This window comes from Bombina bombina, chromosome 5 (genome assembly GCF_027579735.1).
Source record: "Bombina bombina isolate aBomBom1 chromosome 5, aBomBom1.pri, whole genome shotgun sequence".
In the NCBI taxonomy this organism is placed as follows: domain Eukaryota; kingdom Metazoa; phylum Chordata; class Amphibia; order Anura; family Bombinatoridae; genus Bombina; species Bombina bombina.
The window spans coordinates 921,526,449-921,540,007 of record NC_069503.1 but is presented as its reverse complement, the minus strand read 5'-3'; the positions used below and the strand labels follow the sequence as shown (position 1 = coordinate 921,540,007).

At 40.5% G+C, this 13,559-nt stretch overlaps 1 protein-coding gene across 1 annotated transcript in view; it reads left to right on the top strand.

Annotated features, from left to right (window-relative positions):
* MYBL1 (MYB proto-oncogene like 1) overlaps positions 1 to 13,559 on the top strand; it is a 397,408-nt gene that overhangs the window by 272,101 nt on the left and 111,748 nt on the right. The window contains exon 9 of the mRNA XM_053715092.1: positions 7,322 to 7,552. Within this exon, the coding sequence (XP_053571067.1) occupies positions 7,322 to 7,552 (231 nt within the window). The remainder of the gene's footprint in view (positions 1 to 7,321; positions 7,553 to 13,559) is intronic.

Here is a 13,559-nt window from a genome sequence, read left to right as displayed (position 1 = left end):
CCCGCCCTGGCAATTAAGTCAGGTAAATAATTTTATTTTTTGTTTAAACTACAGTCACCACTGCACCCTATGGTTTCTCCTTTTTCTCCTAACCTTCGGTCGAATGACTGGGGGGCGGAGCTAGGGTGGGAGCTATATGGACAGCTCTGCTGTGTGCTCTCTTTGCCACTTCCTGTAGGGAATGAGAATATCCCACAAGTAAAGGATGAAGCCGTGGACTGGATACACCGCAAGAGAAAGTAATTTAGCAGGTAAGCATAAATTCTGTTTTTTAACTCATAATACGAGTGCAACCTGGCGAGCTCAAAAATCTTACTTCTAGCGCTATTAATGCTCAAGCGGGAGCGTTAATTTGCACTTTACTCGTAATCTAGCCCTTAATGTTCTTTTAGAAGGTGCATTTCCAATTTGTCTCTTTGGCACTTCTTTTTGTTCTGTTTTTGGCTGTTCTAGAGTTGCACTACAAATTTTTATTTGCCTTTCTCCAACATAGGTGTGTCCGGTCCACGGCGTCATCCTTACTTGTGGGATATTCTCTTCCCCAACAGGAAATGGCAAAGAGCCCAGCAAAGCTGGTCACATGATCCCTCCTAGGCTCCGCCTACCCCAGTCATTCTCTTTGCCGTTGTACAGGCAACATCTCCACGGAGATGGCTTAGAGTTTTTTAGTGTTTAACTGTAGTTTTTATTATTCAATCAAGAGTTTGTTATTTTGAAATAGTGCTGGTATGTACTATTTACTCAGAAACAGAAAAGAGATGAAGATTTCTGTTTGTATGAGGAAAATGATTTTAGCAACCGTCACTAAAATCCATGGCTGTTCCACACAGGACTGTTGAGAGCAATTAACTTCAGTTGGGGGAACAGTGAGCAGTCTCTTGCTGCTTGAGGTATGACACATTCTAACAAGACGATGTAATGCTGGAAGCTGTCATTTTCCCTATGGGATCCGGTAAGCCATGTTTATTAAGATCGTAAATAAGGGCTTCACAAGGGCTTATTAAGACTGTAGACTTTTTCTGGGCTAAATCGATTCATTATTAACACATATTTAGCCTTGAGGAATCATTTATTCTGGGTATTTTGATATAATAATTTCGGCAGGCACTGTTTTAGACACCTTATTCTTTAGGGGCTTTCCCAAATCATAGGCAGAGCCTCATTTTCGCGCCGGTGTTGCGCACTTGTTTTTGAGAGGCATGACATGCAGTCGCATGTGAGAGGAGCTCTGATACTTAGAAAAGACTTTCTGAAGGCGTCATTTGGTATCGTATTCCCCTTTGGGCTTGGTTGGGTCTCAGCAAAGCAGATACCAGGGACTGTAAAGGGGTTAAAGTTAAAAACGGCTCCGGTTCCGTTATTTTAAGGGTTAAAGCTTCCAAATTTGGTGTGCAATACTTTTAAGGCTTTAAGACACTGTGGTGAAAATTTGGTGAATTTTGAACAATTCCTTCATGTTTTTTCGCAATTGCAGTAATAAAGTGTGTTCAGTTTAAATTTAAAGTGACAGTAACGGTTTTATTTTAAAACGTTTTTTGTACTTTGTTATCAAGTTTATGCCTGTTTAACATGTCTGAACTACCAGATAGACTGTGTTCTGAATGTGGGGAAGCCAGAATTCCCATTCATTTAAATAAATGTGATTTATGTGACAATGACAATGATGCCCAAGATGATTCCTCAAGTGAGGGGAGTAAGCATGGTACTGCATCATTCCCTCCTTCGTCTACACGAGTCTTGCCCACTCAGGAGGCCCCTAGTACATCTAGCGCGCCAATACTCCTTACTATGCAACAATTAACGGCTGTAATGGATAATTCTGTCAAAAACATTTTAGCCAAAATGAACACTTATCAGCGTAAGCGCGACTGCTCTGTTTTAGATACTGAAGAGCATGACGACGCTGATAATAATGGTTCTGAAGGGCCCCTAACCCAGTCTGATGGGGCCAGGGAGGTTTTGTCTGAGGGAGAAATTACTGATTCAGGGAACATTTCTCAACAAGCTGAACCTGATGTGATTACGTTTAAATTTAAGTTGGAACATCTCCGCATTCTGCTTAAGGAGGTATTATCCACTCTGGATGATTGTGACAAGTTGGTCATCCCAGAGAAACTATGTAAAATGGACAAGTTCCTAGAGGTCCCGGGGCTCCCAGAAGCTTTTCCTATCCCCAAGCGGGTGGCGGACATTGTTAATAAAGAATGGGAAAGGCCCGGTATTCCTTTCGTCCCTCCCCCCATATTTAAAAAATTGTTTCCTATGGTCGACCCCAGAAAGGACTTATGGCAGACAGTCCCCAAGGTCGAGGGAGCGGTTTCCACTTTAAACAAACGCACCACTATACCCATAGAGGATAGTTGTGCTTTCAAAGATCCTATGGATAAAAAATTAGAAGGTTTACTTAAAAAGATGTTTGTTCAGCAGGGTTACCTTCTACAACCAATTTCATGCATTGTCCCTGTAGCTACAGCCGCATGTTTCTGGTTCGATGAGCTGATAAAGGCGGTCGATAGTGATTCTCCTCCTTATGAGGAGATTATGGACAGAATCAATGCTCTCAAATTGGCTAATTCTTTCACCCTAGACGCCACTTTGCAATTGGCTAGGTTAGCGGCTAAGAATTCTGGGTTTGCTATTGTGGCGCGCAGAGCGCTTTGGTTGAAATCTTGGTCAGCTGATGCGTCTTCCAAGAACAAGCTACTTAACATTCCTTTCAAGGGGAAAACGCTGTTTGGCCCTGACTTGAAAGAGATTATCTCTGATATCACTGGGGGTAAGGGCCACGCCCTTCCTCAGGATCGGCCTTTCAAGGCAAAAAATAAACCTAATTTTCGTCCCTTTCGTAGAAATGGACCAGCCCAAAGTGCTACGTCCTCTAAGCAAGAGGGTAATACTTCTCAAGCCAAGCCAGCTTGGAGACCAATGCAAGGCTGGAACAAGGGAAAGCAGGCCAAGAAACCTGCCACTGCTACCAAGACAGCATGAAATGTTGGCCCCCGATCCGGGACCGGATCTGGTGGGGGGCGGACTCTCTCTCTTCGCTCAGGCTTGGGCAAGAGATGTTCTGGATCCCTGGGCGCTAGAAATAGTCTCCCAAGGTTATCTTCTGGAATTCAAGGGGCTTCCCCCAAGGGGGAGGTTCCACAGGTCTCAGTTGTCTTCAGACCACATAAAAAGACAGGCATTCTTACATTGTGTAGAAGACCTGTTAAAAATGGGAGTGATTCATCCTGTTCCATTATGAGAACAAGGGATGGGGTTCTACTCCAATCTGTTCATAGTTCCCAAAAAAGAGGGAACGTTCAGACCAATCTTAGATCTCAAGATCTTAAACAAGTTTCTCAAGGTTCCATCGTTCAAGATGGAAACCATTCGAACTATTCTTCCTTCCATCCAGGAAGGTCAATTCATGACCACAGTGGATTTAAAGGATGCGTATCTACATATTCCTATCCACAAGGAACATCATCGGTTCCTAAGGTTCGCATTCCTGGACAAGCATTACCAGTTCGTGGCGCTTCCTTTCGGATTAGCCACTGCTCCAAGGATTTTCACAAAGGTACTAGGGTCCCTTCTAGCTGTGCTAAGACCAAGGGGCATTGCTGTAGTACCTTACTTGGACGACATTCTGATTCAAGCGTCGTCCCTTCCTCAAGCAAAGGCTCACACGGACATTGTCCTGGCCTTTCTCATATCTCACGGATGGAAAGTGAACGTGGAAAAGAGTTCTCTATCTCCGTCAACAAGGGTTCCCTTCTTGGGAACAATAATAGACTCCTTAGAAATGAGGATTTTTCTGACAGAGGCCAGAAAAACAAAACTTCTAGACTCTTGTCGGATACTTCATTCCGTTCCTCTTCCTTCCATAGCGCAGTGCATGGAAGTGATCGGTTTGATGGTAGCGGCAATGGACATAGTTCCTTTTGCGCGCATTCATCTAAGACCATTACAACTGTGCATGCTCAGTCAGTGGAATGGGGACTATACAGACTTGTCTCCGAAGATACAAGTAAATCAGAGGACCAGAGACTCACTCCGTTGGTGGCTGTCCCTGGACAACCTGTCACAAGGGATGACATTCCGCAGACCGGAGTGGGTCATCGTCACGACCGACGCCAGTCTGGTGGGCTGGGGCGCGGTCTGGGGATCCCTGAAAGCTCAGGGTCTTTGGTCTCGGGAAGAATCTCTTCTACCGATAAATATTCTGGAACTGAGAGCGATATTCAATGCTCTCAAGGCTTGGCCTCAGCTAGCGAGGGCCAAGTTCATACGGTTTCAATCAGACAACATGACAACTGTTGCGTACATCAACCATCAGGGGGGAACAAGGAGTTCCCTAGCGATGGAAGAAGTGACCAAAATCTTTCTATGGGCGGAGTCTCACTCCTGCCATCTGTCTGCTATCCACATCCCAGGAGTGGAAAATTGGGAAGCGGATTTTCTGAGTCGTCAGACATTGCATCCGGGGGAGTGGGAACTCCATCCGGAAATCTTTGCCCAAGTCACTCAGCTGTGGGGCATTCCAGACATGGATCTGATGGCCTCTCGTCAGAACTTCAAAGTTCCTTGCTACGGGTCCAGATCCAGGGATCCCAAGGCGGCTCTAGTGGATGCACTAGTAGCACCTTGGACCTTCAAACTAGCTTATGTGTTCCCGCCGTTTCCTCTCATCCCCAGGCTGGTAGCCAGGATCAATCAGGAGAGGGCGTCGGTGATCTTGATAGCTCCTGCGTGGCCACGCAGGACTTGGTATGCAGATCTGGTGAATATGTCATCGGCTCCACCTTGGAAGCTACCTTTGAGACGAGACCTTCTTGTTCAGGGTCCGTTCGAACATCCGAATCTGGTTTCACTCCAGCTGACTGCTTGGAGATTGAACGCTTGATCTTATCGAAGCGAGGGTTCTCAGATTCTGTTATCGATACTCTTGTTCAGGCCAGAAAGCCTGTAACTAGAAAGATTTACCACAAAATTTGGAAAAAATATATCTGTTGGTGTGAATCTAAAGGATTCCCTTGGGACAAGGTTAAGATTCCTAAGATTCTATCCTTCCTTCAAGAAGGATTGGAAAAAGGATTATCTGCTAGTTCCCTGAAGGGACAGATTTCTGCCTTGTCTGTGTTACTTCACAAAAAGCTGGCAGCTGTGCCAGATGTTCAAGCCTTTGTTCAGGCTCTGGTTAGAATTAAGCCTGTTTACAAACCTTTGACTCCTCCTTGGAGTCTCAACTTAGTTCTTTCAGTTCTTCAGGGGGTTCCGTTTGAACCCTTACATTCCGTTGATATTAAGTTATTATCTTGGAAAGTTTTGTTTTTAGTTGCAATTTCTTCTGCTAGAAGAGTTTCAGAATTATCTGCTCTGCAGTGTTCTCCTCCTTATCTGGTGTTCCATGCAGATAAGGTGGTTTTACGTACTAAACCTGGTTTTCTTCCAAAAGTTGTTTCTAACAAAAACATTAACCAGGAGATTATCGTACCTTCTCTGTGTCCGAAACCAGTTTCAAAGAAGGAACGTTTGTTGCACAATTTGGATGTTGTTCGCTCTCTCAAATTCTATTTAGATGCTACAAAGGATTTTAGACAAACATCTTCCTTGTTTGTTGTTTATTCCGGTAAAAGGAGAGGTCAAAAAGCAACTTCTACCTCTCTCTCTTTTTGGATTAAAAGCATCATCAGATTGGCTTACGAGACTGCCGGACGGCAGCCTCCCGAAAGAATCACGGCTCATTCCACTAGGGCTGTGGCTTCCACATGGGCTTTCAAGAACGAGGCTTCTGTTGATCAGATATGTAGGGCAGCGACTTGGTCTTCACTGCACACTTTTACCAAATTTTACAAGTTTGATACTTTTGCTTCTTCTGAGGCTATTTTTGGGAGAAAGGTTTTGCAAGCCGTGGTGCCTTCCATTTAGGTGACCTGATTTGCTCCCTCCCTTCATCCGTGTCCTAAAGCTTTGGTATTGGTTCCCACAAGTAAGGATGACGCCGTGGACCGGACACACCTATGTTGGAGAAAACAGAATTTATGTTTACCTGATAAATTACTTTCTCCAACGGTGTGTCCGGTCCACGGCCCGCCCTGGTTTTTTTAATCAGGTCTGATAATTTATTTTCTTTAACTACAGTCACCACGGTACCATATGGTTTCTCCTATGCAAATATTCCTCCTTAACGTCGGTCGAATGACTGGGGTAGGCGGAGCCTAGGAGAGATCATGTGACCAGCTTTGCTGGGCTCTTTGCCATTTCCTGTTGGGGAAGAGAATATCCCACAAGTAAGGATGACGCCGTGGACCGGACACACCGTTGGAGAAAGTAATTTATCAGGTAAACATAAATTCTGTTTTTCCTAATGTAAATGAAATCTTTGTTGTGTCTGCTTGGAGATGTCTTCTACACATTACCTTCTCACATGTGTTCTATTTACAAGGGTTTTACATACTAGAACTTTAGTCATTACGGCAACTGATATTCCAGAGTATCTCCCTAACTAAGCATGTGAGTCAGTAGACTTCAGTCAATGTGATTATATCTAATGATCCTCAGACACCCGGCACTTGAAGCTCCTGCTCTTTTTCTGTGACTTATTTGCATTATGATCTTAGACTGCATTGTACTATTCTGAATGGCAATTAATTTGTTAAATTCAGCCATCTGTCTTGTAGATTACCTATTCTTAAAAGGATGTGAAACCCAAAGTGTCGTTTGTGATCAGACCATTTAAAAAAAAAAAACAATTTACTTCTATTATCAAATTTGCTTCATTCCCATGATATTATGTGTTGAAGAGATACATAGGTAGGCATCTGAAGCACTACATAGCAGGAAATAGTGCTGCTCTCTTGCGCTCTTGCAAAACTGCTGCCAAATAGTGCTCCAGAAATGGGGTGGCTCCTAAGCATACATCCTTGTTTTTCAACAAAACATACAGAGGGAACAAAGAACAATAATAGAAGTAAATTAGAAAGTTGTTAAAAATTGCATACTCTTTCTGAAACGTGAAGAAAATAATTGGGTTTTATCCCTTTAATTCCCAAATTATGAAGCTTGTTGTTTTTTATTTTTTTCCATAAAGGACAGAATTAGGCATGATAATATTTGAACTTCAGAAGCGATGTGACGCGGAGCGAAGCAGCTGCATTTGCCTTGCGCCGCATCGCTTGCAGTGTGTCACAGCCTTTAGGCATGAATGAAAAAAAAATTATTTTATGATTATCATCATAGTGGATGCTTGCAGTTAAACAGACATTTTATTAAAATAGTAAGTAGAATAGTTTAAATTATCAATGCCTAAAAAATCATCCTTATGCTTGCTTTTCAGACTGGAAGTTTTTCAAACTGGTCAGGGAGCTATCTTATTGAGGATAGCACGTGCAATACTCTAAATAGCTTTGAAGAGGAAGTAAGTGGGTTCTATAGTATGGATGAGACAAGGAGCACACCTCTTCAGCAGAGCTCACCAAACAAGATTTTGACTATGGAAAGGAGTGCCACATTGTCATCCTTAGACGTAATACCAGAATTTGCAGAAACATTAGATCTAATTGAATCTGTAAGTATAAGAATTGTTATTGCATTTGTGTGTTAAAGCCAAACTACTGGGGCAGCTACCCCGGTGCATGAATAGATTATCATATATTGTATGATTCAGCAAACAAAGGATATTTTGTGCACATTATCTCAATTATTCCCAATGGCCATTGGTAGATAGGCTGTTCTTGCTATTTTTATTGTATATTTACTTGTTCTTATATATTCTTGATATATTAAATTTATGTGTTTTTTTTGCATACACCTATGACTAGTGGTTTTTATGCTTATAGATTAGGAGGGGCTTTTTATTTCCTAGCAATACTGGTTTGACACACACCTGGAGGGCTTATTACCTTATTTAGCGTTAATGATTTGTGTTGGCATAGAGCATTCTGCACCCTAATTCCCTTTCCCCTTCCCCTTTCCCTTTTTTCCCCTTCCTATTTTTCTTTTTGATTAGATTATTTGTTAATGCTCCCGTGCACCCCCTGATATAACTACTTATACATCAGGGGTTTATCAACATTTTACTAAATTGGGTTAGCAGACTTACCGCTTGTTTTTTTATATATATAAATCATTGAGAAGCAGTGCATTGATTAAAATCACCAGTAGGTGGAGCTGTCCGCTTGTGTTGCAGCAAAGATATGCAAGCCAAGCAAGCTGAAATAAATCAGTTAACCAGACCTGAGCTATTGAGCAGCTTGCAAAGGAACAAGATCTTCCTGTCTATAAATCAGTCCAGATTGGAATGCATAGAAAAATGCAAGTAAAGTCTGTGTTGTGTGATTATTTTATTAGGTTTATAATGCTGTTTAGCAAATGTTTTTGTTCATTTAACTTAGTTTAATTATATATTCTGTGTTGTGTGATTATTCTATTAGGTTTATAATGCTGTTTATTTTTAAAGCTTTGAAATTAAGACTTTAAATGCTAATGTATTAGGTGCAACTTATGCCAATTTTGAGAGGGGCCTGGAACCTAACTCCCTCACTTCCCATTATAAACTGGGTTTCAATTTACAACGGTTTCGATTTACAACCATTCCTTCTGGATCCTAACCCCGGCGTAAAATGAGGGCTACCTGTATATATATATATTTCTTCATAAACAAAACATTCTTTTATGTGAAGCACATTTGAATGTGAAATATTTATTTTCATCTCAGGTAAGCGCATCTGAGAATACACGATCGGTCTGCGTGTAAGTAGATTGTTGGTTTCCCCCCCACTTTTTTGCTCTATTGACTTCTATGGGGGAATACGTGAACGTGCACACGATATTCTAAGTTTGGCACTTTGCGCCCGTTGGGTTAGCACGAGAGTGAAAATAGTTTCAACTCATAACATGAACCCAACCCGACGAGCGCAGAAAGCTTACTTCTAGGGCAGTTAATTCTTGTGTGGGAGCGTTAAATAGTGCTCCACTTGAAATGTGGCCGTTGTCACTTTCTAAACAAATTAAAAAAAATACATCTACATGTTATTCTCAGACTAATCTTTTCTTTAAATTCAACCTAGCATTTACTTAACGGTTAATAAGTAGTAATAGCTGAAGCTAAAGAGGTTATTTTGTACATCTTAAAAATGGATCTATTGGTTTCTCTTAGTACAGCAAGTTGTGGGCTGTTGTGATGGTCCTTTCATCCACTGACCTCTATTTGGGTTTCCTGTTTTCAGCTGTTTATGGCAACACTCTCTTGAGGTTCCCATCATTATTGGGTACACTCATTAGGTGTATCTTTGATGGAACAGGTGACGTAGCATGTTGTGGGAGGATTACTAGATTGTTTGTTTATTTTGTGGACCTTTGTTCCAGCAGTACTTGTTGTTGGCAGTTCAGTCGAGTTTGTTATTATTTATTTATTCTTTTTTATTTATGTGCACTTATATTATGTGGCTCCATGTTCTGTCTTCATAAATCTGCACCATTTTTTTCTTGCATAGTTTATTTTGAGTTGCGTTTGGCATACATTTCTGGATTTTTTTAGGAGAGATGTTAATATGCGGATTGCTTGTTTACATTTATATTGTGGGAATATATGTAATAATAGAATACAGGGTCTCAGTGGGACTCCTTTATCTTTATGGAATCAAGGGTTAATATCTCCTGAGGGGGTTATTGAACAGTGGGGGACTTTTTTTTTATAACAAGCTTTATTATTCATATCTTTTAAAAATACAAAATTGCAATTCATTTTTCAATATTCAAGTTTTGAAAATGACATTCCTTACATTACGACACATATTTATATCATAATTAGAACATAAATCTAACCATTATAACATAGCATGGCATGCTCACTTTTCCAGGTCAAATAACCTGTAATATCTTTAGTTTTCATATCTGTGTCTTTCTTTCTAAAGCTTGAGATTTTAACACATTCTATCAACAAAAAATAGACAGAGACCTACAGAAGAATTCTAGACAACATTATAACACAATGGTATCTTCAACCACACCCGATAATATACATCAAACAATATAACAGAGGGGGGATCCATTATGGATTCAATCCTGCCCCAACTTTGAGGAAATAAACCTGCTATAATAATAATCAAAACATATTCTGTGTTCCTGAAAGGAGCTGTCAATTGTATTTGCACATTCATAGGTAATGAGAAGATTACATTTTTCCATTTATTAAAAAAAATTTCTAATTGAAAATTGGATAAGTCTCTTACGGCAAGCATGTACTGTTTGACTAAACCATTTTTGCACGCCACCAATTTGGGGGCTTTTGCGCCTTTCCAATCCTTCAGGATTAAATTCCTAGTCAGAAAAATGATTGTGTTAATTAGTTTCCTTTGTGCTTTTCTGAATATTTTACTAGAAAAAAGACATGAAAAATTTGAATATCAAACTCTATAAGGAGCTTCCTCTTTAACCAGTAATTAATTTGACTCCATAACTGGCAAATCTTTGGACACAACCAGAAATAATGCGTAATATCTGCCTTCTCTGCACCGCACTTGGGACATACTAAATTGGAACCGTACCATCTAGTTAAGCTGGCATTAATTATATAAACTTTCCTGATCAATTTCAAGTGTGATTCTCTCCAATTAGTGGGCACCCAAAATGTAATACTTATTTTGAAGGATTGTTCTATTTCCTCTATCCTTAAACTAGGAAACTCTTTTTGCCACTTATCTTTTATCGCCATCAAATACTCTTCATTTTTGAAGGAGTTAACCATATTATAAACTATTGAGATTGAAGTTTTGCCGCTTTTATATAATGGCGCTGTCTAAAATAGCCAGTGACCAATTAGGGTTATATTTAGTTTGTAGATTATTAATAAAGTGGCTATCTGTAGAAAGCGAAAAAATCACTTTTTGTAAGATCAAAAGTTCTGGCTATATTTGCAAATGTATTTACTGTCAGATCTTCAGACAGCAATTGTCTAACGTATATTAAGCCTTTCATTTTCCAGCGGTGAAATACTGCTTGTGTAAACCCTGGGCAAAATTCTGGATTACCGCTAATACTAAGTAAATCCGTACAAAAAGGGTTTACCTTCACTCGAGAACAAACCTGTTGCCATGCCTTTATTGTATTATTAAATATTAACATACTTGATATTCTCTTAGGGATTTTATTTATAGGCCAGTGTAAGAGTGTTACTAAGTTAAATGGTGCAATCAAATTGTTTTCTATATAGTCGAATGTTAAATGTTCTAGAGCTGTTATCCAATCTATTGCATATTTAACTGTAGTAACTAGGTTGTAAGCTTCTATGTCTGGAAAATCTAGGCCTGCAACGATTTTATTATGTTGTAATTTATCTAAAGCAATTCTTGGCCTTTTCCCCGCCCATATGAATTTAGTACATTGTTTTTTAAAACATTTAATATCTTTTTTGCGTAGTAATAAAGGAATGTGGGGAACTTTTATCATGTTTGTTATGTGATTCTGTCTGCTTATGTGTAGAGATGTTGGGGCTCATGGCTATTACGGAACGTAAAGGGTTTTTCGAGCTGCGCAGTTCTTGTGGATTAGCGCACTTTTCCTTTGGCCTGCATGTTGCACCTCGTGACCGGGCGTTTACTTTCTCCATTTCCATATTCCTGACCAAGTGTCGGTGGAGAGGATCTTTTTCTCTACTTGTCTGGGTCATAGGAGGTGGTGACTGCCCCAGCCATAGGGGGTGTAAGGTGCCAGTTATTTTTTGTCCATATTTTAATCAGTCAAGTTATGGAGGATTTCTCCGATTCAGATTCTATTACCTGCGTAGATTGTGGGGAGGCCTGGGTAATCCAGCCCAATCAGTAATGTTCCATATGCCGTAATAGAGTGCTCTCTTCTTCCAATGGGGAGAGGTTAGAGACCGCTGAGCCGTCCGCCTCTGAGAATTCAGTGTCCCGTGAGGTGCGTTCCCTAAAATATTCTGTTCCTACACAGGCAGTTGTCCCAAATACCGTTACCCCTTCTCCGGAAGGAGGTTTATTTCCACCAGAGGTTACTGCATGGGTTTGCATGGCCATATCTTTGGCGTTGGCGCACTTAAATCTTCCTGATTGCAAGCGAAAAGTTCATCCGTGTCCTCTTAACCTGGGTGCATCAGGTGAGATATCGATTATTTTGGATCTTAACTCTGGGGAAGCGGTTTTCTCTGAGACTTCAGGGGTGCAGCCTTCAGGCTCGGGGCCTTCAGATGCCCCGCCGGAAGTGAGTTTTGTCTTTAGATTCAGAATGGAGCTCCTGCGTGTACTGCTGAGGCATGTGTTGGCGGCATTGGAGGATTCCGGTCCTGACTTGTCAGCAGATCCTCAGTCTTCTGAATCAGATGGCGAACAGCGCTAGACGAATGGAGGGATGGAGATCCTACTCCAGATCGTCTCTTGTTTGTGTATCTAATTCCAGTTCTGAGCTCTTGAGGAATAGTGTCTCGGACAGGCTGGTCCTGTTAGTTTTTCCATTCCTTTTCTCTTGTTAAGTGTATCCAGTCCACGGATCATCCATTACTTATGGGATATTCTCCATCCCAACAGGAAGTTGCAAGAGTTCACCCACAGCAGAGCTGCTATATAGCTCCTCCCCTAACTGCCATATCCAGTCATTCTCTTGCAACTCTCAACATAGATGGAGGTCGTAAGAGGAGTGTGGTGTTTTATACTTAGTTTATTTCTTCAATCAAAAGTTTTGTTATTTTTAAATGGTACCGTTGATCTCAGGCAGTATTTAGAAGAAGAATCTGCCTGCGTTTACTATGATCTTAGCAGAAGTAACTAAGATCCATTGCTGTTCTCACATATTCTGAGGAGTGAGGTAACTTCAGAGAGGGAATGGCGTGCAGGTTTTCCTGCAATAAGGTATGTGCAGTTAATATTTTTCTAGGGATGGAATTTGCTAGAAAATACTGCTGATACCGGTGTAATGTAAGTAAAGCCTTAAATGCAGTGATAGCGACTGGTATCAGGCTTATAAATAGAGATACATACTCTTATAAAAGTGTAATTTAAAACGTTTGCTGGCATGTTTAATCGTTTTTTATATATGTTTGGTGATAAAACTTATTGGGGCCTAGTTTTTTCCACATGGCTGGCTTAAATTTTGCTTAGAAACAGTTTCCTCAGGCTTTCCACTGTTGTAATATGAGTGGGAGGGGACTATTTTAGCGCTTTTTTGCACAGTTAAAATTACAAAATGAATCATCCAGCTTCCCTCAGCAGTCCCATGAATACTACAGGACATCTCTAAAGGGCTAAAAAGGCTTTATAGGGAAGGTAATCCACAGCACAGCTGTGGCAGTTTTGTTGTGTCTGTTAAAAAATGTCTGTCGTTTTTTTGATCCGTTTTTTGCATTAAGGGGTTAATCATCCATTTGCAAGTGAGTGCAATGCTCTGTTAACTTATTACATATACTGTAAAAATTTTGTTTGATTTACTGCCTTTTTTCACTGTTTTTCAAATTTTGACAAAATTTGTTTCTCTTAAAGGCACAGTAACGTTTTTTATATTTGCTTGTTAACTTGATTTAAAGTGTTTTCCAAGCTTACTAGTCTCATTACTAGTCTGTACTA